This window comes from Moschus berezovskii, chromosome 2 (genome assembly GCF_049115385.1).
Source record: "Moschus berezovskii isolate FMDL1 chromosome 2, NW_MosBer_1.0, whole genome shotgun sequence".
Classification (NCBI taxonomy): Eukaryota; Metazoa; Chordata; class Mammalia; order Artiodactyla; family Moschidae; genus Moschus; species Moschus berezovskii.
Window position 1 is genome coordinate 29,143,015 of NC_142461.1, and position 25,735 is coordinate 29,168,749.

The 25,735-nt window shown below is 54.2% G+C and overlaps 3 protein-coding genes and 1 long non-coding RNA gene across 11 annotated transcripts; 3 read left to right on the forward strand and 1 right to left on the reverse strand.

Annotated features, from left to right (window-relative positions):
- The first annotated feature begins 80 nt into the window (after positions 1-80).
- Positions 81-9,800, forward strand: ATG9A (autophagy related 9A). Of its 6 annotated transcripts, none has more exons than XM_055397746.2 (16): positions 81-216; positions 1,226-1,283; positions 1,712-1,843; positions 1,965-2,008; positions 2,530-2,594; positions 3,616-3,777; positions 3,959-4,100; positions 4,326-5,074; positions 5,158-5,311; positions 5,421-5,600; positions 5,996-6,244; positions 6,441-6,619; positions 6,727-6,844; positions 7,826-8,048; positions 8,251-8,396; positions 8,682-9,800. In XM_055397746.2, exons 3-16 carry the CDS (start codon positions 1,741-1,743, stop codon positions 8,685-8,687), a joined length of 2,520 nt encoding a protein of 839 aa, XP_055253721.1. In that variant the 5' UTR covers positions 81-216; positions 1,226-1,283; positions 1,712-1,740; the 3' UTR covers positions 8,688-9,800. The 6 variants fall into 6 exon arrangements, with proteins under 6 accessions (XP_055253721.1, XP_055253722.1, XP_088701619.1 ...); XM_055397747.2 differs by having other exon boundaries at positions 1,229-1,283; XM_088845485.1 differs by lacking the exon at positions 81-216 and adding an exon at positions 336-590.
- Positions 9,801-10,279: 479 nt separating this feature from the next.
- Positions 10,280-17,969, forward strand: ABCB6 (ATP binding cassette subfamily B member 6 (LAN blood group)). Its single transcript, XM_055397744.2, has 19 exons — positions 10,280-11,037; positions 11,334-11,471; positions 11,718-11,904; positions 12,099-12,200; positions 12,368-12,551; positions 13,373-13,494; positions 14,001-14,110; positions 14,295-14,360; positions 14,532-14,657; positions 14,795-14,871; positions 14,960-15,023; positions 15,134-15,219; positions 15,433-15,490; positions 16,068-16,172; positions 16,593-16,767; positions 16,911-17,023; positions 17,268-17,362; positions 17,434-17,502; positions 17,692-17,969. The coding sequence occupies exons 1-19, from the start codon at positions 10,489-10,491 to the stop codon at positions 17,798-17,800; spliced, it is 2,535 nt and encodes an 844-aa protein (XP_055253719.1). The 5' UTR covers positions 10,280-10,488; the 3' UTR covers positions 17,801-17,969.
- Positions 17,970-18,076: 107 nt separating this feature from the next.
- ZFAND2B (zinc finger AN1-type containing 2B) lies at positions 18,077-20,931 on the reverse strand. 3 transcript variants are annotated; one of them, XM_088845507.1, is made up of 9 exons: positions 20,711-20,931; positions 20,354-20,448; positions 19,983-20,114; positions 19,702-19,853; positions 19,380-19,475; positions 19,244-19,304; positions 19,091-19,158; positions 18,706-18,778; positions 18,077-18,369 (listed from the first exon to the last, which is right to left on the reverse strand). In XM_088845507.1, the coding sequence occupies exons 1-9, from the start codon at positions 20,751-20,753 to the stop codon at positions 18,316-18,318; spliced, it is 774 nt and encodes a 257-aa protein (XP_088701633.1). In that variant the 5' UTR covers positions 20,754-20,931; the 3' UTR covers positions 18,077-18,315. The 3 variants fall into 3 exon arrangements, with proteins under 3 accessions (XP_088701633.1, XP_055253726.1, XP_055253727.1); XM_055397751.2 differs by having other exon boundaries at positions 20,699-20,929; XM_055397752.2 differs by having other exon boundaries at positions 18,077-18,473; positions 20,699-20,927.
- A 175-nt stretch (positions 20,932-21,106) lies between these two features.
- LOC148778509 (uncharacterized) lies at positions 21,107-22,802 on the forward strand. The gene is made up of 3 exons (XR_016039639.1): positions 21,107-21,369; positions 22,342-22,428; positions 22,573-22,802. It is a non-coding gene; the product is annotated as an uncharacterized LOC148778509 (long non-coding RNA).
- The last annotated feature ends 2,933 nt before the right edge of the window (positions 22,803-25,735 follow it).

Genomic DNA, 25,735 nt, shown 5'->3' on the forward strand with positions numbered 1-25,735 from the left:
CAGACGCCGAGCATTGGCCGTCGTGTCTCCACCCCCACGTTCATTGGCCAAGCTAACTGCGGCTGACAGTGAGTGGCAGATGCTGGGCCTAGCGCTCCCGGTCGGGCCGAGCCCAGTGGAGTCGACGGAGCCCCTGGAATCACCCGGGTCACCGTTCCTGAGGTGAAACGCGAGCCGGGTTACCGAAATCTCACGACCCGAGTCGGGCCTGGCCAGGTATGCCCGTGGAGTCCTAAGCGGACTTGCGGGGTGACGGCGGGTAACGGGGGAAGGGGCACCGAGGGAGGGGCGGAGGCGCGCAGCCGGAATGTTTTGATAGCGGGGGCGCGCGGACGGGGGCGCGCGTGAGCGGCGGGGCCGCGCGCAAGATTGTCTGCTGTTGGGAGCCGAGCCCTTGGCCTGGGGCCGGGCGGTCTGGGGGCGCGCTGGGCTCGGGTCGTGGCAGCTGGGTGTAGGAAGGCAACTCAGCTCAGCTGGGGGTATCGGCTGTCGGACTGGCTCGATTCTTCCAACGTCCGCAGGATCCCCTGAGCCCGGGCCCGGCTGACAGGGGCTCTATGGGCCCTGGGTCTACACTGACCCAGTGAGTGGTGAGTTCCCTGAGGGCTTGGTCATCTTCTTAGGATCCAGGGCTCTCCCTAACCCGGGGAATCCCACTGGGGCCAGTCTGGGCAGTACTCCACAGTTTCAGGGTCTGCACTGACTGGGTGAGTGCCGCCTAGATGATGCCTGTCTCCAGGACCGAGGGAACCCACAGTTGAGCCAGGATCTGGGTCTACACTGACCCAGTCAGGATATCCCATTTAGGAACTTTGCCTGCCCGCTGGGTGTTTGCTAGGGAAGCAAGGGCAGCTCCTTTCTAGGAGGGACCCTCTTCTTGGGTTTTGGGTTTGGGACTTTGCAGGCCCCAAAAGGTCCACCTAATTCCTGAGGCTGAGGTGGAGCATGGAGAAACAGTCCAGCCCAGTACAGACTCAGTCTCCACAGGTTCATTAAGCCACAGCATGGGACCCTAGAGTTGAATGAGTGGCCTCATATGTTACAACCAGAGGAAGTGTGCATAGCCTTAGGCTAGGAGGGGTGCATCTTTCCCACTGCAGCCTTCCTGCCCCTTGCTTGGCTTCCCCTGAGCTGGGGTGGGGGGGATTGGGGGAGTAGGGGGGAGTGGTAGGGTTGGGTTTATTTCCACTCCCCACTCTCTGGGGCCTGACACCTTCTCCTTCAGCAGCTGCAGAGCCAGGGCATCGAGGGCTGGAGTGGAGCTGACACTGTCCATGGAGCTGGTAGGGCCATGTGCTTATCTCAAACCTCTGTTTACAAAGTGCTTCCAAACTGCTAGTCTCTTGGGAGACCAGGGTTTCTCTAGAAGGGGAGTGGGAGGGCCCCTTCTCTCCACTGAATAGAAGATGAAACAGACCCTGCCGTCCCCCACCCCATACCACCCCCCCCGCCACCGCTGTCTTCAGGCCAGCAAGGCCTCAGTAGACACTCAGTAAAGGCTACGGGAATGACTGACCTCATTGGTCAGTGAGGGTCTCCGAAGCCCTGAGTGTGTTGTTTTCCTTGGGTTACTACTCTTCCTCTGCCTTTGATCCAAGACGACTAGTCCAGGCCCAAGGATTCTTTCTCATTCATCTCTGTTCTAGTAGGCAGGGAAGAAGATGAAGGCAGAAGGTCTGAACCTGGGTCTCTCTTTCCTCTGTACCCACAGGTGGACAAGGTGGACAGGGGGCGGTGGTGATGGCGCAGTTTGACACTGAATACCAGCGCCTAGAGGCCTCCTACAGCGATTCACCCCCTGGAGAGGAGGACCTGTTGGTGCATGTCCCTGAGGGGAGCAAGTGTGAGTTCTCGGATATGACAGCCAGAACTGGAACTTGGGGGAAGAACTGGTTGAGGGACACTGAGGGAGCAAGGGGTTCCATTTTTTCGGGGCTCTGACATCTCTACTCCTGTACCCACAGCACCTTGGCACCACATCGAAAACCTTGACCTCTTCTTCTCTCGAATATCCTTTGTGTCTCTGTGTTGGAGCTCTTGAACCTTCAGCCCCTCTTTGAGCCAGGCCCCTTGAGGGGAAGAACTTGGTGTGGGTTTGGCTCTAATCCCTCAAAGGAGAGTGGAGTGCACCTTGAGCCTAAATAGAGGCCAGGGAAATAATGACAGTTATAAATAACGATATCCCACATCTATTAAGAGCCACGTGTGTTGTACTTTGTAGTATTAATTTATAAGGAACCTCTCTGAGGGTGATTTTCTTGATGGTATGCTAATAATCGTAATAATGTCTTTTGACTTTGTGTCAGTTCTGTGTTAAATACTTTACATGCACTATCTCAGACCTAACAATCCTATAAGACAGGTGCTATTATACTACTACAGACAGAAGCTTAGAGAGGTTAAGTAACTTGGCAAGAGTCACACATGGCTCGAAAGTCAGAGAGCCAGGACTTCATCTCAGGTACATGACACCAAAGTCTGTGCTCTTAACTGCTGTCTCTACCGACCACTTTTTCTTAACAATTGCACGTTTATAATCTTCACCAGAAGAATGGTTTCACTTGTATGCTCATCGGGGAGATCTTTGAGCTCATGTAAGTACAAGGGACGGATGGTGTGGTGAAGGAACACATCACAGTGTTTCCTGTCTGAGCTCAACTCCTGGCCCAAACTGCCAATGCAACTAGGTGCAAGGCTCCAAACTGCAGACCTTTATAGTTTAAGGCTGGGTGTGGCACCAAGTTTTACAGCCTTATCTTTTTTAATCATCCTTATAAGGAAGGCTTTCCAATTCCTGTCTCTTCCACAAAGAGAAGTCAGACTCATCAGAGCCCCAGTAGAATGAGCATGGTTCAGTCAGGAGTTATCAGATGCCAGATGCTTGCTGCTGCTGCTAAGTCACTTCAGTCGTGTCCGACTCTGTGCGACCCCATAGACGGCAGCCCACCAGGCTCCCCCGTCCCTGGGATTCTCCAGGCAAGAACACTGGAGTGGGTTGCCATTTCCTTCTCCAATGTGTGAAAGTGAAAAGTGAAAGTGAAGTCGCTCAGTCGTGTCCAACTCGTAGCGACCCCATGGACTGCCTACCAGGCTCCTCCACCTGTGGAATTTTCCAGGCAAGAGGACTGGAGTGGGGTGCCACCACCTCCTTACTTGAGAAAAATGTCTCTGTTCTGCCTTGGATGTACCTTAGACCTACTGCTGAGTAGAGGGCCTTCTGGGAGAAAGGAGCCATATGGCTTTGCCAAAGAGTAAAGGGGTGGAAAACCTGCCCTCCCTAAGAAAAGAATTCAAATCTGCAAGGGGGTTCTACAGTCTCAACAGGAAATCAGGGACTGGGGACCAGTGACCACAGTCTAAGACCTTTGAAAGAGTGAGTGGTGGCAGAGATTACCATGAGATAGAAAAGCAGGCTGATTCTGTGGTGCCTGAAGCTAAGAGCCAAAAATAGGTGCTGCCTTGGGTCTCCCGGGGCCAAGCAGTAGAGAGAGGCCCTTCATTTCCCCAGAGGCTGCTCCCTAGTCTTGGTCTGCCACTTCCAGACTCTCACTTTTTCCCGGTGATTTCACTGGTGTCTCTCTCTCAGACCGCCACCCCCTCTGCCCAACTCCCCAGGCAGTTTCTCTTCGTGGTTGCCTTTACCACCTTCCTGGTCAGCTGTGTGGACTACGACATCCTATTCGCCAACAAGATGGTGAACCACAGTCTTCACCCGACCGAGCCCATCAAGGTCACTCTGCCAGATGCCTTTCTGCCTGCCCAAGTCTGTAGTGCCAGGTAAGCACTGCAGGTCAGAGGGCACTAGAGCCTGTAGTTCAGCTAGCAGGTAGGGGATGGGGTGTGAGGCAGAAACATTCCCCAGAACAGAGGCTCAGCCTCTCCGAATCCTTCAGGACAGCAGCATTTCTGCCCAGAGGCCTCAGGCCACTCTTCCTCCCCTTCCCTGTTCCCCAACCAGGATTCAGGAAAATGGCTCCCTTATCACCATCCTGGTCATCGCTGGTGTCTTCTGGGTCCACCGGCTCATCAAGTTTATCTATAACATTTGCTGCTACTGGGAGATCCACTCCTTCTACCTGCATGCTCTGCGCATCCCCATGGTGAGACTGGGAAGCTGGGCAGTTAGCATCACAGTCCAGGATGTCTTCCACAGCCTGGGAAGGGTGGGGTATATTCCTGGGCATCAGGCAACCTCCTCCATCCTTGGTAGGTCATGCAGGGTCTGCTTGAAGGCTCTCAAGGACCCCTGAGCCTCACAGCTCATGGAGGGCAAGAGGCTGAGGCAACCGTCCCGCCTTCCATCCCCTGTCTCTTCCCCACCCCAGTCAGCACTTCCATACTGCACATGGCAAGAAGTGCAGGCCCGAATCGTGCAGACCCAGAAGGAGCACCAGATCTGCATCCACAAGCGTGAGTTGACAGAGCTAGACATCTACCACCGCATCCTCCGGTTCCAGAACTACATGGTGGCGCTGGTGAACAAGTCCCTCCTGCCCCTGCGCTTCCGCCTGCCCGGTCTCGGTGAGGTTGTCTTCTTCACCCGGGGCCTCAAGTACAACTTCGAGCTGATCCTCTTCTGGGGACCTGGCTCTCTCTTTCTCAATGAATGGAGCCTCAAGGCTGAGTACAAACGTGGGGGGCAACGGCTGGAGCTGGCCCAGCGCCTCAGCAACCGCATCCTGTGGATCGGCATTGCCAACTTCCTGCTGTGCCCCCTCATCCTCATCTGGCAGATCCTCTACGCCTTCTTCAGTTATGCCGAGGTGCTCAAGCGGGAGCCGGGCGCCCTGGGTGCGCGCTGCTGGTCGCTCTATGGCCGCTGCTACCTCCGCCACTTCAACGAGCTGGAGCACGAGCTGCAGTCTCGCCTCAACCGAGGCTACAAACCCGCATCCAAGTACATGAATTGCTTCTTGTCACCGCTGCTGACACTGCTGGCCAAGAACTGCGCCTTCTTCGCGGGCTCCATCCTGGCCGTGCTTATTGCCCTCACCATCTATGATGAAGACGTGCTGGCTGTGGAACACGTCCTCACCACCGTCACACTCCTGGGGGTCACCGTGACCGTGTGCAGGTGGGCCAGGGCAGCAGTGGGGAGCAAACTGACCATCATTTCCGGGAAGGGCTTCCATCTCACCACAGCCCTGATCCCACCAGGTCCTTTATCCCGGACCAGCACATGGTGTTCTGCCCTGAGCAGCTGCTCCGCGTGATCCTCGCTCACATCCACTACATGCCTGACCACTGGCAGGGTAATGCCCACCGCTCGCAGACCCGGGACGAGTTTGCCCAGCTCTTCCAGTACAAGGCAGTGAGTGGAGTTGGAGTCAGGGCCTGCTAGAGACTGTCTGACAGCTTGGTGCCGAGGGCTGGTCTCCCTCCTGCTCTCTTGTGACTTCAATCCCTTTCTTCCTCTCTAGGTGTTCATCCTGGAGGAGTTACTGAGCCCCATCGTCACACCTCTCATCCTCATCTTCTGCCTGCGCCCACGGGCCCTGGAGATTATAGACTTCTTCCGCAATTTCACCGTGGAGGTTGTTGGTGTTGGAGACACCTGCTCCTTCGCTCAGATGGATGTTCGCCAGCATGGGCATCCCCAGGTATTAGGAAAGGAGGGAGGCAGTTGGCCAGAGGTGATGCTGGCCTATACATCATCTTGGGGCAAACTGCAAAAAGATACCCCTTCTGAGCCAACGAATCACAAAGTGGCAGCCCTGCACCAGGGCACACACAGCTTTGTAAACAGGAGCCTAGACTGGATTATAGCCTTAAACTTGCACCCTTGGCCAAGCTCCCCTGAGAAAGGCACAAACGAAGCAGCTGGCACAGTATGTGGTTACTCGTAGGGTGGCCACTAGGTTCCCTGGACCAGATAGAGCAGTGCATTGTGGTCTCTGTCCTCCAAGGGCAAGGCCTCCCCACTCCGTCGCAGGGAAGGTATCAGAAGGGCTTCTGTAAGGGGCCAGTCCTGCTCACTGCAGCCTCCCTTGTGCAGTGGCTGTCCGGTGGGCAGACAGAGGCCTCAGTGTACCAGCAGGCCGAGGATGGGAAGACAGAGTTGTCACTCATGCACTTTGCCATCACCAACCCTGGCTGGCAGCCACCACGTGAGAGCACGGCCTTCCTAGGTTTCCTCAAGGAGCAAGTTCAGCGGGATGGAGCAGCTGCTGGCCTTGCCCAAGGGGGTCTGCTCCCGGAAAATGCCCTCTTTACGTCCATCCAGTCCTTACAATCCGAGTCTGAGGTGCGTTCCTAGGGAGATGATGGGCACGTGGATGCCAGGGGCTGGGACTTGAGGGCGTGGGGCAGAAGGGTCCACCTGGTTGGTTTCCTTCTCTCTGTTCGTTCAGTCTGTGCCTCTGGGTCCTAATGTGCAGAGTCCTGGGGGACCCAGAGGCCTCCCTGTGCCCTGAGAATTCTACCACCCCTTTTATTCACAGCCACTGAGCCTTATTGCAAATGTGGTAGCCGGCTCCTCCTGCCGGGGCCCCCCACTGCCTAGAGACCTGCAGGGCTCCAGGCATAGGGCTGAAGTCGCCTCTGCTCTGCGCTCCTTCTCACCTCTGCAGCCTGGTCAGGCTCCCACAGGCCGGGCTCCCAGCACCATGACTGGCTCTGGGTGAGTAGCAGAGGGCCGTGAGGGGAGGGCGTGGCAGTAGCCCCCAGCAAATTTGTGTGGGTCTCAGAAACGTTGATGACTGTTGTCTGTGCTGGCGGGGTGGACAGGGTGGATGCCAGGACAGCCAGCTCCGGGAGCAGCGTGTGGGAAGGCCAACTGCAGAGCCTGGTGCTGTCAGAATATGCATCCACTGAGATGAGCCTACATGCCCTCTACATGCACCAGGTGAGTGGGCAGGAAGGGGCAGGGCTGTAGAACCAAGGTGGCAGCTGAAAACAGAATAGAGGGTTTTAGACGTGGAGAAGCAAGACATGGGCTCGAATCCCTTCTCTGCCATTTACCTGCTCTGCAATTTCCATTCCCGCATATTTCCTCTTCCTATCCTTTTCGGACAAGCTTACTTTCACCCAGGGCTTTTCCACACTTGTGGTTTCCCCTGCTAAGAATCCACTTCTCTGACATATCCACATGGCTCTCTCCTTCTCATTCAGGTCTGCTCTTTCCCACCCTATGAGACCATCTCTGGCCACCCTGAGTAAAAGCCTTCCTTGCCTAGGGATCTGAATCTTCCAGTTGTTTTTCTCTCTATAGCATTTAGCATCATCTGATACTGTATTTTTTCCTTATTTGTTTATTGTCTATCTCCCCCCACCCCATCCAAGTATATAAGCCCCAGGGAGTTGGGGTTTTTGTCTATTTTGTTTACCGCTGTATCCCCAGCACCTAAAAGAGCTCCTGACACTTAGATTCACAATTTATTCTGGAATCAAATGACTGGGGAAAATGAGAGCCATTACAATCTATGCACAGGCTTGTTCCTGGAATCTGCTGAGAATTTAACTTGGAAAACATCACATGTATGTTACATGTTAGTAACATGACAAGTACTCTCAGTGAGTGGTTATAGATGAGGCAATATAAATCAGAACTGGCCAATACCATGGTGGAGGGTAACTATTTCAGATATTCTTCTGTCCCCAACTGCTTCCCTTGTGGCTCAGCAAGTAAAGAATCCACCTGCAATGGGGGAGACCTGGGTTCGATCCCTGGGTTGGGAAGATCCGCTGGAGAAGGAAAAGGCTACCCACTCCAGTATCCTGGCCTGGAGAATTCCACAGACTGTACAGTCCATGGGGTTGCAGAGAGTCAGACACAACTGAGCGACTTCACTTTCTGTCCCCAACTAACGAATCCCCCACTTCTCAGCTCCACAAGCAGCAGGCCCAGGCTGAACCTGAGCGGCATGTGTGGCACCGCCGGGAGAGTGATGAGAGTGGGGAGAGTGCCCCTGAAGAGGGGGTAGAGGGGGCCCGGGCCGCCCAGCCTATCCCCCGCTCTGCCAGCTATCCCTGTGCTGCACCCCGGCCTGGAGCTCCTGAGACCACTGCCCTGCAGGGGGGCTTCCAGAGGCGTTACGGAGGCATCACAGGTATGCACTGGGGGTACAGAAGACACAGAGCCTTCAGGGAAGAGTGGTCCTTCTGGGGCCTCTAGGGGAGGAAAGAGGTCAGAGGGACCAGACCCAAGGAAACTAGTCCTTCCCCGGTGCCTCCAACTCCCTCAGGAGCCCTAGGGCCCGTCTCCTCATTCCTATCTGTATGCAAACTAAGAGTACTCACTTGTGTCTGTAGATCCTGGCACAGTGCCCCGGGCTCCCTCTCACTTCTCTCGGCTGCCCCTGGGAGGATGGGCTGAAGATGGGCAGTCAGCATCACGGCACCCGGAGCCTGTGCCCGAAGAGGGCTCAGAGGATGAGCTCCCTCCTCAGGTGCACAAGGTAAGGGCTCCAAGACCCAAAACCGACAGCCAGTAGTAGTAACTTCCAGGCTGAGGTCAAGCTTCTCATGTGAAGGGAGGTGGCCGCCTGAGCAGATGACACTGCAACTTCTCCTCCAAAGTAGACTTCCTTCTCTCCCCTCACCAACTGTGAAACCCAGGGCTTGATTTTTCCTTTGCTTACCTGCCCCAGAATCAAATTTTCCTTTTCCGTTATCTCCAGGCTTCTGTTGTGTAAGCAGATTGCTGAAGACCATCTCTGTCACCAACCCATTTCTCTCCACAGGTATAGACGAGGCGGAGGAGGGTCCCTACGCCTCAGGATGGAGGCCATCGTTGCCCTGCCATCCCAGAGGAGGGTCCCTGTGCCCCAGAGTGGAGGCCATTGCTGCCCTGCCATCCCATCCGTCTGTCATGGAGGGCTCCCGAGTGCTGCCTGGCTCCACGCGTGTGGTGTTTGTGTGTCCGTGCCTGGCCAAGGGAGGTGCCAATGCTGGGCTCGCCACAGCCCCAGGAGAGAGACGGGGGGCCTAGGAAACAGGGCACATGGGACTCTAGCCTCATCCCCAGGACCCCCCTTGGCTCAGAGTGTGGTGCTAGAAACTGGTCCCCAGCCCAGCCCCAGTACTGCCACCTTTGCACCCACCCCTGCAAGTCTCCAGAGGACTGCCCACCCCAGAAGCTGCCAAGCAGGGAGAACGTGTGCCAACTGTGGAGTGGGGAGGTTGGGCCTGGACCCTCAACCTCTGCAGCCTCCCTCCCCACCCCCGAACAGATGAGCAGCTCAGGCTGTGGCCCTTACCTCACCCTCAGTTCTCTCCCAGTGCTGCAGCCTGCTCACCTCTCCCCTGCTTCCTGCACATACATCACTGGCATGTTTGCCACTCGCTCCCCTTCTGTTCCCTTGCTCCCCCCTTCTGTTCAGCTTTAGCTTTGTGTTGGTTTGGAGGCTTTAGCTCCCAGCTCCCCTCATGCTATCTTTTGACACTAAGAAGGAAGGTTTCTAAACTGTGGATCAGGGATGGAAAGTCTTTGCTGTCCTCTCCAACTTTTTAGGATGGGCCCTGGGAGACTTGAAGCCTTCCTGGCCCCCATTGCTGCTTTTTGTACCCCGTACCACCTGCACATGTGATGGAAAGGGCCGGAGTGTGACCTCGGCTGTTTGTCTCCCAGCAAGAACGCTCTGGCCTGCATCCCGCTGTCCGAGAGGGGGATGGAGGGGCGACAGGATGGCTTCGCCCTCGGCTGTGGGCTGCCGCATTGCATGCTGGGACCCAACTCCTTTCCCTCCCCCAGCTCGGGTCCGCTGCGGGTGAGCGGTTGAACTACGCAGCCGAATTTACAGCGGAATGGGGTGGGGGACCGTGTACAGCTTGACAACCTTTAATAAAGAAGGGACTGACTAGGTCGCGGCTTGTTGTCCGGAGCGGCTAGGGTTTTGGGGAGCAGGAGGGTTGGGGTGTCTGTGAACCACGCAGGTGGCTGGGGACTGCGTGTCCGCCCCGTGAGAAAGCTGGTCTATGCGATCACTTGGATATACCGACCTAGTAGACGAGCAGAAGGGCAGCTTCCCGAGCCACGGTTCCTCGGAGGTCAAGGACTCGGGCAGGACGTGCGGTCAGATTTCCCGCCCTGAGCACGTGACCATGCCAGCTCCGCCCGTCTATGTTGCCCTTCCCTGCGTGCGCCATTCCCCCTCCCCGCCCTTCGGAGACTCGGCCAATGGGGACCTGGGTAGGGGCCAGAGGCGGCCCCCGGTGGGCGGGGCTGCTGCGGAAGAGAGTCGCCCGAGTTGGACATTGAGCACTCCAGTGGCAGGGACCCGGCCGGAGGGTCACCTGCCGCGAGCAGCGGGCGAACGGCGGGGACAGCGTACGTGCCCGGCGTGAGTGCGTGGAGGCGGCGCGTGCGCGAAGCGAGTGGGTGGTGTGGCCGGGTCCACGTGCGGCCCTGCCCGGCGACCCCCGCGGCTCAGCGCCCAGAGGATCCATGACCCGAGTTACTCGGGATTCCGCGCCCCGCCCTGAGCGGCCACCGCTCCAGTTCTCCTGTCCCTTAGTCCCCGCAGTCTCGGTCGGTGGCCACGCATTGCCATGGTGACTGTGGGCAACTTCTGTGAGGCCGAGGGACCCGCAGGTCCGGTCTGGGCGAAGGGTGGGCTCAGCCCCTGCTTCTTCTTCACGCTTGTGCCCTCGACGCTGGTGGCCCTGGGGGCTCTGGCCTTGGTGCCGGCTTTTCCCTGCAAACGTCCGGAGCGGCCTGGTGGCGCCGACAGGGTGTCTTGGGCGGCCGGCCCTCGCGTAGCTCCCTATGTGCTGCAGCTGCTTCTGGCCACACTTCAGGTAGCGCTACCCCTAGCCGGCCTCGTTGGCCGGGTGGGCACTGCTCAGGCTGCCCCACTACCAGGCTACCTTTTCCTGGCTTCTGTACTGGGGACTGTGGCCAGCGCCTGTGGTCTGGCGATGCTCGTGACAGAACGGAGCCAGGCACTGCAGAAGCTAGCAATGGGAGTCTGGATCAAGTTCAGGCACAGCCCGGGTCTCCTGCTCCTCTGGACTGTGTCTTTTGCAGCCGAGAATTTGGCCCTGGTGTCTTGGAACAACCCACAATGGTGGTGGGCAAGGGCGAACTTGAGCCAGCAGGTGAGGGACCTCGTGGGGGGAGGGAAGCGTGGCGTGTCTGCTCACATTGCTTCCACACTTTTCAAATGCCTTTAAGAAAGGGAAGAAAGGAGGGGCCAGTGCTGCTGGGAGCTGATAGCCAGCTGGTGGGGAGTGGCGGTGCTGAGTCACTGTAGATTTTTTTAAAGCCTATTAGATGCTGGGCCCCTGAGGAGGACCTGGGTGTGTGTACTACCCCAGTGCTCAGCCGTGTTACAAGTAGTGAAAATGGGACTTTGGCCCTCAGTGATAGCCTCCCTGCCTATGTTTAATTCTAGGTTCAGTTTAGCCTGTGGGTACTGAGGTATGTGGTCTCCGGAGGACTTTTTGTCCTGGGGCTCTGGGCCCCTGGACTTCGACCTCAGTCTTACACCTTGCGGGTCAATGAAGAGGATCAAGATGTAGAGAGTAGCCAGGTACACCTCAATTTCTAAAACTTAGGGTCTATCGTAATTCCATTCCCCGTCATCATTTCTACTCACCGTAATAACTCACTTCTTTCCTAAATCTAAATCCCTGTTAGCCTTTCTGAGCCCATCAGGGGTCACGTGTGGGTCCAAGTTACCTGGGAGCTATAATCCTATATGTTTTCCTTAGGGGGTTTCTGGCTAATGCCATTTTGATTTCTGAGCTCCCCTCCCCTACATGTTTCACCATCCTAGGTTCCATCAACAGAGGGGCCACCGAGGTCTACCTGGCGAGACCTAGGCAGGAAGCTCCGCCTACTGAGTGGCTACCTGTGGCCTCGGGGGAGTCCAGCTCTGCAGTTTGTTGTGCTCATCTGCCTGGGGCTCATGGGGTTGGAGCGGGGATTGAACGTGTTGGTCCCCATCTTCTATAGGGACATAGGTGAGGGGGAGAAGAAGGGGGTCAGCTTAGCACTCTGGTCCTTCATTGGCCTGGATGGTGGCAGAAACTAGCTCAGGGAAGTGTGACAGAGTTGAGAACTGGGTGGTCAGTAGAGGCTGTGGCTGGTGCCTAGGGCAGTTTCTCCCAGAGAGTGCTAGGGTCTCTGAGTGGGCTTGGACTCATTTTCTCCATAGTGAACTTGCTGACCCAGAAGGCACCTTGGAACTCCGTGGTCTGGACGGTCATCATCTATGTCTTCCTCAAGTTCCTCCAGGGGGGTGGCACTGGCAGTACAGGTATGAGGGACTCTGCTCTCACCCTGGTTGGTATTGGCTGCTGACCCTCCTCCCATAGGCGTCCCTCCCCCAGGCCCCTTGGTGCTCTCAGACCTTTCACATCTTGCTGCTGGGCTGAGGTCATTGGCCCGCTCAGCCCTACCGTGGCCTTCCCTGGCTCCCCGCAGGCTTCGTGACCAACTTGCGCACGTTCCTATGGATCCGGGTGCAGCAGTTCACCTCGAGGCAGGTGGAACTGCGCCTCTTCTCCCATCTGCACGAGCTTTCACTGCGCTGGCACCTGGGGCGCCGCACGGGGGAGGTGCTGCGGATCGTGGACCGGGGCACGTCCAGTGTCACGGGGCTGCTCAGGTGCCATGCCAATGGAAAGGAATTGCGGGAGGGCAGGGCTGGGGAAGCAGGTGGAGGGGCTGTCAGGACAACCCACTCAGCTGGAGGAGTTGCCTCTCTGTCCTCTTTTTTTTCCTTAAATTATAAAATTAATATCTATATATCCTCATAATAATTCCAATAAAGCAGACAGAACAAATCTCTTTTGAATTCCACTCACTAGAGGTTCCCACTCTGTTTAGTATGTAGAGTTCTGCTTTTTTGCATTTTTTTACATATGTACATGTACAACTAGTAGGTATTGTGGAGGTGTTTTCTAAAACAGATGGTATCATGATGTAGGCGTCATTTCTCAGAATGGCTTTATTATCAAAATGTTAGGGAGATGTATTCTTATCCGGGCTTCCCTGGTGGCTCAGTGGTAAAGAATCTGCCTTCCAAGCAGGAGACTCAGGTTCAGTCTCTGGGTTGGGAAGATCCCCTGGAGAAGGAAATGGCAACCCACTCCAGTATTCTTGCCCGGAGAATTCCATGGACAGAGGAGCCTGGCGTGCTACAGTCCACAGGGTTGCAAAGAGTCAGACACAACTTAATGGTTAAACAACATTCTCATTCCTATGTGAAGATCTTTGTCATGCATTATAATTGATCCAAAGCATTCTATAGTTTGGGCATGCTATGGTTTATTTAGCCATAATAAGGGGCATTGATTCTTAAGGGGCATTTAGCTTGATTCTAGCCTGTTGCTATGGAAAACAAAACACTGTGTCGAAATCCTCCTAGGTAGAGTTGCTGGCTCTGAGCCCTTAAACTATTCTTCATTGCTTGACTTTGCCTCCTAGCTACCTAGTATTCAACATCATCCCCACGCTGGCCGACATCATCATTGGCATTGTCTACTTCAGCATGTTCTTCAACGCTTGGTTTGGCCTCATTGTGTTCCTGTGCATGAGTTTTTACCTTGGTGAGTGATGAGAGATGGGTTGGTGAAACCATCTCCCTGAACCATTTACGGAGTGTCTTGAACGTGAGTCCTGCCCCGACTCAGATGGCCCAGCTTTGAGAGGCTGTAGATGAGTGGGCTCCAATAGGCTCCTGCTGCTCCCCAGTGTGATGGGTGAGCATCCTCTGTCAAGGAAACCCCAGCTCTCCCTAGGGAAGGACATCCTGGTTACTTTAGATTCCCACTGTGGAACCTCAAGTCAAGGAGGAACTTCATGTGATACGATGCAGCTTGCCTCCATTGGTTCACCAAAACTATTTTCACACAGGCTTTATGCAGACTGTGATGATGTCTTAGACACAGCCCCTTCCCTCAGGGAGTTTAAGACTCCCTTCCTTAGGAATCTGGGTCCCTGGGTTATAGCACAGGGTTAGTGTACACGTGACCAGCAGCAGACGTACACGTGGTCTCTGCCGCCGGGAGTGACTTGCTCTCTTCTCCCTCTCCCTTCTCCTGTCACTGTCTAGCCCTGACCATAGTGGTCACTGAGTGGAGAACAAAGTTTCGACGGGCTATGAACATGCAGGAGAATGCTACCCGGGCCCGGGCTGTGGACTCTTTGCTAAACTTTGAGACGGTAACGGAGACCTCGGTGGCAGTTTTGTGAGGTTTGGAGATGTAGAGGAGTGTGCCTGGGGTTGTTGGGGCTGACACAGAGCAGGGAGGATGCGAAGTGTGCTGCTTACAATCAGGGAGGAGGGATGGGGAATGGAGCTGAAAGCTGTGGCCGTGTGAAACAGCACTGGTTTGAAATTCATCAGGTGAAGTATTACAACGCAGAGAGTTATGAAGTGGAACGCTATCGTGAGGCCATCATCAAATATCAGGTGAGGATCCTGGTCTGAGGCCTACTGAGAGTAACAGCTGGGACTTGTGGAATCCCCAGGCCTGAAAGAAGTAAAATTCGGGCTGTGAGGCTGATGTGCCTGGGCCCAGGTTGGGATTTGGTGACTGTCAGCATGTGTATGACATTCCTTCCTTGTTTGTCATTGCCCAAGAGTTTAGAGTGGAAGTCAAATGCTTCACTGGTTCTACTAAATCAGACCCAGAACCTGGTGATTGGACTTGGGCTCCTCGCCGGCTCCCTGCTTTGTGCCTACTTTGTCACTGAGCAGAAGCTACAGGTGAGGGAATTGTCCCGGGCCTGGGATGTCTAGGCCATCAGGTTCATGGGTGGGAAGTAGGTAGGGGGGCAGCTAGTGGGCAGGGTGACAGCCCACCAGCCTCCTGTGACCCTGTCCTCATCCCTGGATGTCCATAGGTTGGGGACTTTGTGCTGTTTGGCACCTACATCATCCAGCTGTACATGCCGCTCAATTGGTTTGGCACCTACTACAGGTAACCTGATGCCAGCCCTCACCTGTCCAGGGTGCACTGTTATCTCCCCAGCTCCTGGGAGGAGCTCCAACCAGCCCTCTTCTTGCAGGATGATTCAGACCAACTTCATCGACATGGAGAACATGTTTGACCTGTTGAAAGAGAAGACAGAAGTGAGTGAGAAGAGAGGAGTGGGTTTGTAGGGAGTGGGAGCTGGCATGGTGTTCCTCGTATCTGGAAGATACCAGGCCTGTAATGGCACACAATGGTGGCACTTTCCCAGGTGAAGGACCTTCCCGGCGCAGGGCCCCTTCGCTTTCAGAGGGGTCAGATTGAGTTTGAAAACGTGCACTTCAGTTATACTGATGGGTGAGCACCTCCCCTTCCACTGTCCTGCAGCCCCCTTTCCCGTGTCTATTTACACACTGTTCCTCCCCTTGTCCCTCGCCCCTGCTTCTCAGCCCACCACCATCTGGGAAGACAGCCTGAGTGAGAGGTGGCAGGGCCCAGTAGTAGCTCTAGTGGTGGAGGGGACCCTGGCAGTATAGCCAGGCTGCTGACCATGCTCACCCTTCCTTGCAGGCGGGAGACCCTGCAGGATGTGTCCTTCACCGTGATGCCTGGACAGACACTGGCCCTGGTGAGAGGAGACCCAGCCAGCTGACCCAGAATCCTTGAGCCCTTATTCCAGTGCCCGTGGTAGCTGGGGACCCAGGCTGTGGAGGTCAGAAAGCCCTGCCTTATCGGGTCACAGGACTGAATGTGGCAGCCTCCATGGACATTGGTGGCCTCTTGGAGAGAAAGCCTTAAAAGCCGACAGACCTGAGAATGTTTTTCCTTCCTTTTTTAAAAAAAAGTTTGGTTTTTTTGGGTTGTGGTGGGTCTTAATTGCTGTGTGAAGGTTTTCTCTAGCTGCAGTGAGCAGGAGCTACTCTGTTGCAGTGCACAGGCTTCTCATTGTGGTGGCTTCTCCTGTTACAGAGCACAGGCTTCAGGCACATGGGCTTCAGGAGATGCAGAATGCAGGCTCAGTAGTTATGGCTCTCGGGCTCTAGAGTACAAGCTCAGTAGTTGTGGTGCATGGGCTGAGGTGCTCCGAGACATGTGGAATCTTCCCAGACCAGGGAGTCTTCCCAAACCCATGTGCCCAGGTGGGCAGATTCTTAGCCACTGCACCACCAGGGAAGTCCTTTCTCCCTCTTTTTTTCATGCAACAGGTGGGCCCATCGGGAGCAGGGAAGAGCACAGTTTTGCGTCTGCTATTTCGCTTCTATGACATCAGCTCTGGCTGCATCCGAATAGATGGGCAGGACGTTTCACAGGTAAAGATGCTTGGGGGAAGACTATAATTTAGGGGCCAGTATGTGAAAGAACGGTGGGTGCTGGGCATCCAGGGAGTAGAGAAAGAGCTGTCACCCCTGCAAAAAGCTGGGTCAGGAGACCTCAGCCTTTCTAGCGGCACATGGTCTGTAAAAGGAAAGTAGTCACGGGAGTGATTCCTAGGGTGCCGTATGAGGCACAAAGATCTGCAGCCATCCAGCGCAGCAGGGAGAGAAAATGAATTTTCTATCAATGGGGAAACAGAGAGATTAAGTGATTTGCCCACACAGCTGGGGTCTGGGGAGGTGAAGGCAGGACTCTCAACGCAGAGCCTCTCATCCCATGTGCTTCCCACCAGCCCATCCTACCTTCCAGGCCGGGGGGGATCTCACAAGCCAGAGTATATGGTCTTTTGGCCCCAGGTGACCCAGACCTCTCTCCGGTCTCACATTGGAGTCGTGCCCCAGGACACTGTCCTCTTCAACGACACCATTGCCAACAATATCCGCTACGGCCGTATCACAGCTGGGAACGACGAGGTGAAGGCTGCGGCTCAGGCTGCAGGCATCCACGACACCATCATGGCTTTCCCTGAAGGTGAGCCTCCCCTTCAGCGTCTCCCCCCGCCCAGTTCAGGCCCATTACTGCCTTTGACCACCATTCTACCCCGTCCTTGCCAATCTAGCTACAGAAACCAAGTGTAGTACATGTGACTTGAGAGAGGTGGGCAATTTCCACAGGGTACGATACGCAGGTGGGCGAGCGGGGACTGAAGCTGAGCGGTGGGGAGAAACAGCGTGTTGCCATCGCTCGCACCATTCTCAAGGCTCCAGACATTGTTCTGCTGGACGAGGTGAGGGCCCCGAGACGCCTTGCCCTACTCCGTCCTCCCCGAGCCTGTGCCCAGCCATTCCTGCTGAGCACCGTTCTTCATGTAGGAGAGCTAGCATGGATGCATGTTTCACAAAAACACTTTACAGTTTTCAAGTGCAAAACAGGGTCCTTTTTGATTCCTGAGGTCTCAGCCAGCCACTTGTATCCTCCTCCCACCAGGGATCTGGTGGGAGGGACAGTTTTACCTAAGTCCCCCTCTGTAGGCAACATCTGCGTTGGATACCCATAATGAGAGGGCCATCCAGGCTTCTCTGGCCAAAGTCTGCGCCAACCGCACCACCATCGTGGTAGCACACAGGTATGGGACGGGAAGCAGGTGCGGGGGCCCCCTCGGGTGTTGTGGTGGGTGACTGACCTCTGACCTCTCAGGCTCTCCACGGTGGTCAGTGCTGACCAGATCCTCGTCATCAAGGATGGCCGCATCGTGGAGCGAGGACGGTAAGGAACACAGCATGATAAACAGGGAAGGGCCTCTGAAGTGGGGGCCCCAGGGAGAGGTCATGGAATCCCAGGGGTTTCTGGAAAGATCTCCCTCACCAGTTCCTTATCATCTCACAGACTGGTGGCAAGGACTCTTGGGGTACAAATAACAGTTGGTTGGGACTTACATTTTTCTCCTTGCCCCAGGCATGAGGCTCTGTTGTCCCGAGGTGGGGTGTATGCTGACATGTGGCAGCTACAGCAGCAGGGACAAGAAGAAGTCTCTGAAGACACCAAGCCCCAGACTAAGGCATGATGACAAAAGTTGTGGCCACTTCCTTCCTGAAGGATAACTCTGAGGGGAATACACTGTATCCCTCTTCCCTGCCATGTTCCATCCTGGTCTTGGTGCTAGCTACAGTGATGGAGCGGGGATTTTCAGAAGAGCATTGTGGGGGAAATAAAAGTGTGGACTGTTAGGATCACTATGTGGTGTGGGGAACTACAGCAGACGTCCACTGTAGGTCAGGTGACCATTCTTAATGGGATAAGCATTCTTCTGTTTTTGATCAGAAAAGAGAAAGAAACACCATTTGGTGTCTTACAGACTGCCCATCCTTTATTGTTTCTAGCCCCCCTCCCTGCCCCCTATACTTGGAGGGGAGCCCCAGTATATGGGGGATGACAAGATGCAGGGGGGCCGAGTGGGACCTGGCCAGGGAGCAGTTCAGAGCGGCTCACTCCCATGCAGCTGGAGCAGCCAGCAGAGCCCTCTGTAGGCTCAGCTCCACATGCTGTTTCTCCAGATGCTCCCTGGAGGTGGCCTCCACGTCACTCCTCCTCGTCTTCACTCTGGCTGCTCCGGGCCTCCTCTCCCTGTGGACCCTAGAGGTGCGAGGGCCACAGTCTTCCTCAGCTGAGCCTCCCTCCCCAAGCCCAGGGCCCTAGCACAGGTTGCAGTTGGACGGCTTCAAGCTGCGGCTTTGAGCCTGGAGCGAGGGGAGGGGAAGGAGAGGAAGACAGGGTGCAACGTCAAGGAAATGAGGGACAGTCCTTACTGCAGAGCTCAGCATGGGCTATGAGTGCAGCCATAAGGAAAACAAAAGGATAAACACAACCGTAAACTCTACCGCTTGGAGAACACCCTCCCTGCCTCCCCCCTGCCCTGCAAACTCCTTACTTACTCCCAGCACAGGGCCCATCTCTACGCCGTCCTCATACCTGCTGCTGTCGGTATTCTGCCTCACTGGCTGATAGTGCTTGTGCTAAAGCTAAGTCTTCTTCCTCCTGAGAACTGGAAGGGAGGAACAGCTTAACTTAGCATCTAAAATGTGAACATCTCTGTTAGGCATCACTGTGCTGAGCCCTTCTAAGTATTGTTTCAGTTTTCACATGTAGGATTTTACAGGGTGTTGGTATTGTCCTCATTTTATTGAACATATTAAGACCCTAATGGGCCAAAGAACTTGTCCAAGGTCATATAGTTCAAAAACTTAACTTCGAGCCCAAGTTCCTATTATCCTGCGTTGGATGACAGCAGTCCCACCTCCCTCCCTCCAAACTGAGCCCTCACCCATGCCCCACCCTTTTACCAGTGAGTAGGTACCTTGGGACCTGGGGTTTGGTCTCTGCCAGGGACAGTTCCAGGGCTCGTTGCAGAGCCTCATCCTCACTCTGCAAAAGGAAAAATAAGACCAGGTGCCTTGGACTTCACTCTCTGTGGGTCTGCTTCTGTCCATCCAACCTCTGCCCCACTCACCAAGCCACTTTGCAAAGTAATCACTGGAGGGGCTGTCCGGGTTGGAGACTGAGTTGTGGCCCTATGGCAGATATTCAAGAGGCTCAGATCAGAGATGCGAAGAGAAAAAAGGGAGAGGGGACACAGGCAGGCCTACCTGCTGGCAGAGGAAGACAAAGGCAAGGTCTGGTTCGGGCTGGGGATGGTCTTTGTAGAAGAAGCTAGGCTTTGTGCTCTGGAAATGGCAGCCAGTCTGTAGGAAGAGACACTCTGGGCATGCCTCCAGGCACCTTTGGCTTACATGTTCCTCCCACCCCTGACCCAGGAAGTCAGGAGGGGAGCGCCTCCAAAAGATCTGGAAAACATGCACTTGTAAGAAAAGACCCCCTAGCCAAAGGAGACAGGGTGAAGCTTCCCAACTGTTATGACACAGGTTCATTCAGGTCCCAAAAGCAAGTAGAGAACTTGGTTGCAATTACCCTGCCCTACTGGTGGGGTGCCCCTCCCCAGAGCAATCATGGTCCAGTGGGTGACGGTGCTTGATGCAGAAATTTCGGCCACAGCGATCGCAGGTCAGTTTCATCATTTCCCGCTGCCGGCAGCCAGCGCGTTCACACTTATTGGTGAAGATCTGAGGTGGAGTAGGAAGGATTGCCTCTGCTGAGATCTCTGCTCCCTTTTCAACCCTGTCCTAACAGCTGTGCAGAGTTCCAGGCGTTTGTAGTCCCAGGTGACCATGGTTGATCCCTCTAACACTTACTTTACGTTTCTGTTGAGCTGGATCTGAGCGACAGTCTCGGTCAATGTGCTCCCCAACAGCACGGTCAGGGGACTCCCCTCTGGCCACAGGAACAGGCACGTTACACAGCGGGCATACAGGCACCTGAATATCCTATAGTTAGGGAGCAGGGGTCGGTCTGTGGCCTACTCCTAGTCCAGCCAGTTCTCTGGTCCTGAGAGAATCCTCCTGAAAGAACCTGGACATGCCCTCTATAAACCCAAAAGGAAATAATGTTCCCAGCACTGAACCTCAAGAAGACAATAAAAGGAGAAATGTGAGGCAGAGGGGTTCCGGAGATTTTGCACGCATCCTCCATCCGCCCCCCTTTCACCCTCAGACCGCCCCCTCACCTTTTGGTAAGCAGATCCACAGTGATGCTGGGCATAGGCCACATGGTCTGCGCAGAAGATGCCCGAGCAGGCATCGCACTTGAGCGGCAGAAAATCTGCAGGAAGTGGGTCAGACTGCAGGTCCGGTGGGACCTCGACGTTCCCGCTCACTCAAGCCTTCCACTCCGGGGCAGGAAAACGCTGCCGCACCAGGAACCAACTGGACCCTGGCCCTACTCCACTATCTCCTAAGCCACGCCCCAAGTTCGAGCCCCGCCCTCCTCGGGCACTCCCAGCCCCGGAGCCCGCCACTCCGCCCGGCCCCGCCTCCCGCGTGCTCCGCCCCTCACCCCTTCACCCGCTTACCCAAGCGCTTACAGCTCGGCTCCGAACAGTGAGCCCCAAGGTCCGGAAACTCCATCGCCGGGCCGGACGGGGACCGGCTGGGAGAGGACGCGATGCTGAGCTCGCCGAGGGCTCCAGCTCTGGGTCCCAATCGCGACCCCGTACTCTGGGGGGAACTCCTCGTCCCGCCCCTTCCTCCCCCCGACCCAGCCTGCTTTACCGGAGCGTCAGCGCCTCCCGGACCGCAGTTCTCACTCCTCCTTTGGCGCGCGCGGGCGCGCTAACGTCATCGCGCAGGGCGGGCACGTCCCGCGCAGTCGGCGGGGGCGGGGCGCATCCCGGAAGAGCCGAGGCCCGCCCCGCCTGTTTTGCCAGGCCTCCCGGAGCTGGTTGGTGTCTCCTGGGCTACCGAGTGGCCGCGGGTGGGTTTGGAGACCCTGGACGCGGGCCTAGGTCCACGAAGGCGTTAGGGCGGGCGAAGACAAGGAGAGATTACATCTTCGAGGCTGGGGTGGTTTGGGTCTTTCACAATTGGGTCCTTCGCCTGCTTCTCACTCTGCACCCTCCCCCAGCCGTTTAGTTGACAGCCGCTGCTGTACCTACTCTACGAACTGAAAACACCCATGTTTCTGTGAGATACACATTTCTCTTCAGAGCCGTAGCTCCTCCACGTTTGGTTTCACTGTCCTTTGGTAAGACTTCTCTGACCCTCCTCAGTTTGAGCCCAGTGCATCTCTTGTGGTTTCCTGTTCTTTTCTAGCATCCTGTTATTGTAATCATCTCTTCTCTCACTCCCTCATGCCCCCTTCCCACATAAATATAGTGGTAAGACGAACCACGTCTGCCTTCCCTTGAGTTGGGCCCAGCACCCAGTGCAGTGCCTGGAGCTGTGTGGTTTTCAGACCTTAGTGTGAATCACCTGCTTTAAAATGCGAATTCCTGAGCTCCCGCCCCCTCCCCACCCCAGGAAGCACAGGAGAGAATTTGGACAGATTATCCATCTACTACAATTTGAAAAACACATGCCTGGAATATTCTGAAGACTTACTTAATGTTTCTTGAATGAAGCTAGAGAGTCGCTGGATTGGTGTCCTGCTCGACCCTAGGGAGCCCAGGTTGAGACTTCCATTTCAACACATTTTCTCATATGCCTCTGTGGCCCTTCATGCATGGGCTTGATTGCCCTGCTGCTGCTGCTAGGTCGCTTCAGTCGTGTCCAACTCTGTGCGACCCCATCGATGGCAGCCCACCAGGCTGCCCCATCCCTGGGATTCTCCAGGCAAGAACACTGGAGTGGGTTGCCATTTCCTTCTCCAATGCATGAAAGTGAAGTTGCTCAGTCGTGTCCGACTCTTTGCGACCCCATGGACTGTAGCCTACCAGGCTCCTCCATCCATGGCATTTTCCAGGCAAGAGTACTGGAGTGGTTGCCCTAGCTTCCCATAAATTTGGGCATGGAGATAAGTAAACAGATGAAATACTTAGAATGGAACATGTCCTCCAAAATGGAGAGAGAACCAGCTACAACTGGGAATGAGACAGCTTTCTTCTCTTCTCCCTCTCTCCTTCCAGCTTTTGGTTTTGTTTCCCTCTGTGTCTGCATCTTAATCCTTACAGCACTAAGGCTACTGGAAATTAAAACCATTTTTTCCTGGTTCCTCAAGCAGAAGGCCTAATTTCAGCTCCAACTGTGCCCATTTGCCTTGACTTGGATCGTCTGCCAAGCCCTGACCTGTGGTCCAGGGATCAGGGTATGTGATATTCTGATGGGTCAGGCCTGAGTCTCATGTTTGGGGGAAGGGAGTCAGCACCACTAAAGTAAAAATTACCAAACTGGCTTGGACAATACTAGAAAACCCAAGAGAGTCCATTCAATTCCTTCCTTCATTCAACAGCATACTGAGTGTCCTCCCATGTGCTTGTCACTGGATGACATATGCGAAGACCAGGAAGTACTAGGCAGATGGCAGTGCATTTCAGGTACACCCATTCTGGAGCTGACAAGGCAAAACCTGAAGGGTAAGTAGATGTTGGCTAGGTGAAGGCCAAGTGAGAAAGGAAGGAGGTGGAAGTAGGTGCTATTTCAAGCAGAGGAATCAGCAGGGACAAAGACCTGGAGATAAGAGAGAACAAGATCCTTTAGATGAGCTTTTAAAAAGCTGATAGCATCAGGATCTGAGAGTGTAAGAAAGAGCTTCAGTTCAGTTCAGTTCAGTTCAGTCGCTCAGTCGTGTCCGACTCTTTGCGACCCCGTGAATCACAGCACGCCAGGCCTCCCTGTCCATCACCAGCTCCCGGAGTTCACTCAAACTCATGTCCATTGAGTCAGTGATGCCATCCAGCAATCTCATTCTCTGCCATCCCCGTCTCCTCCCGCCCCCAATCCCTCCCAGCATTAGACTCTTTTCCAGTGCATCAACTCGTCGCATGAGGTGGCCAAAGTATTGCAGTTTCAGCTTCAGCATCAGTCCTTCCAATGAACACCCAGGACTGATCTCCTTTAGAATGGACTAGTTGGATTTCCTTGCAGGCCAAGGGACTCTCAAGAGTCTTCTCCAGCAACACAGTTCAAAAGCATCAATTCTTCGGCGATCAGCTTTCTTCACAGTCCAACTCTCACATCCATACATGACCACGGGAAAAACCATAGCCTTGACTAGACGGACCTTGGTTGGCAAAGTAATGTCTCTGCTTTTTAATATGCTATCTCAGTTCAGTTCAGTTCAGTTCAGTCGCTCAGTCGTGTCCGACTCTCCGCGACCCCATGAATCACAGCACACCAGGCCTCCCTGTCCATCACCAACTCCCGGAGTTCACTCAAACTCATGTCCACAGAGTCGGTGATGCCATCCAGCCATCTCATTCTCCGTCGTCCCCTTCTCCTCCCGCCCCCAACCTTTCCCAGCATCAGAGTCTTTTCCAGTGAGTCAGCTCGTCGCATGAGGTGGCCAAAGTATTGCAGTTTCAGCTTTAGCATCAGTCCTTCCAATGAACATCCAGGATTGATCTCCTTTAGAATGGACTGGTTGGATCTCCTTGCAGTCCAAGGGACTCTCAAGAGTCTTCTCCAACACCACAGTTCAAAAGCATCGATTCTTCGGCGGTCAGCCTTCTTCACAGTCCAACTCTCACATCCATACATGACCACGGGAAAAACCATAGCCTTGACTAGACGGACCTTGGTTGGCAAAGTAATGTCTCTGCTTTTTAATATACTATCAAGGTTGGTCATAACTTTCCTTCCAAGGAGCAAGCGTCTTTTAATTTCATGGCTGCAATCAGCATCTGCAGTGATTTTGGAGCCCAAAAAAACAAAGTCTGACACTGTTTCCACTGTTTTTCCATCGATTTCCCATGAAGTGATGGGACCAGATGCCATGATCTTTGTTTTCTGAATGTTGAGCTTCAAGCCAACCTTTTCACTCTCCTCTTTCACTTTCATCAAGAGGCTTTTGAGTTCCTCTTCACTTTCTGCCATAAGGGTAGTGTCATCTGCATATCTGAGGTTATTGATATTTCTCCCGGCAATCTTGATTCCAGCTTGTGCTTCTTCCAGCCCAGCGTTCCTCATGATGTACTCTGCATATAAGTTAAATAAGCAAGGTGACAATATACAACCTTGACGTACACCTTTTGTCATAATTTTCCTTCCAAGGAGTAAATGTCTTTTAATTTCCTGGCTGCAATCAGCATCTGCAGTGATTTTTGGCAGGAGATAAAGTTGGAGAGTTAGCAGGGGTCAAATCTCCTCAGACCATGGAGACCATGTTAGTTATTGAGAATTTTAACATAATACCAGCTTCCCTTGTGATTCAGTGGTAAAAAATCTGCCTACAATATGGCAGACTCAGGTTCGATCCCTGGGTCAGGACTATCCCCTGGAGAAGGAAATTGCAACCCACTCCAGTATTCTTGCCTGGAAAATACCATGGACAGAGAAGCCTGGTGGGCTCCAGTCCTTGGGGGTCACAAGAACTGAACAACAACAAATGAGGAACTATAGACAGCTTTAAGGAGAGTAATATGATCAGATTTGTATTTTGGGAAAGTCACTCTGGCTTCAGAGTAGAGAACAGATTGGTAGAAGGGAGGCTAGGCTGAAGGCTGTTGCTATAATAGAAGCAAGAGATAATGATGGCCTAAACTAGGTGGGGATGATGCTTAGAATTAATGAACACTCAGTGTAGAACTTAGATGTGAGATAGATATTTTAAAATAAGTAACTTTCAGGACTTCCCTGGTGGTCCAGTGGTTAAGGCTTTGTCTTCCAGTGTAGAGGGTGTGGGTTCAATCCCTGGTTGGGAAGCTAAGCTCCCACATGTCTTGGGGCCGTAAAAGTGGAAACTTAAAACAGAAGCAATATTGTAACAAATTCAATAAAGACTTTAGAAATGGTCCACATCAAAAATCTTTTAAGTAGCTTTCCAATGTATCACTGAGAGGATAAAATGGTTTAAAAAAAAAAAAAGAACAGAACTCCTTGGACTTTCCTGGTGGCATAGTAGATAAGAATCTGCCAGCCAGTGCAGGGGACATGGGTTCAAGTTCCACATGCCACAGGGCAACTGATTCTGAGCTCACTAACTACTGAGCCCGGGCTCTGGAGCCTATGAGCCGCAACTACTGAGCCCTCGCCTAAAGCCCGTGCTCCACAACAAGAGAAGCCACTGCAAGGAGAAGCCTGTGCGCCTCAGCAGAGTAGCCCCCACTCACCGCAACTAGAGAAAGCCCGTGCAAAGCAACCAAGACCCACCACAACCAAAAATAAAAATAAATAAATGATTATAAAAAAGAAAAAAAAAATTTGGCCACACCACACGGATTATAGGATCTTAGTGCCCCAACCAGGGATTGAGCCCCAGCCCTTGACAGTGAGAGCAAGTCTTTCAGGGAAAGTCTGGCAGCTTCCTCCTCAGTCCATCCTCACCCCTGGGGTAGGCTTTGGGCAGCGGTGTTTCTGCCAAAGATGATTGGTCTGGCAGTGGTCCTCTGACCCACACTGGGTATCTGAGTTTGTGTTCCCTAAAAGCATAACCTGAAACAAGGATTTTGATGCAG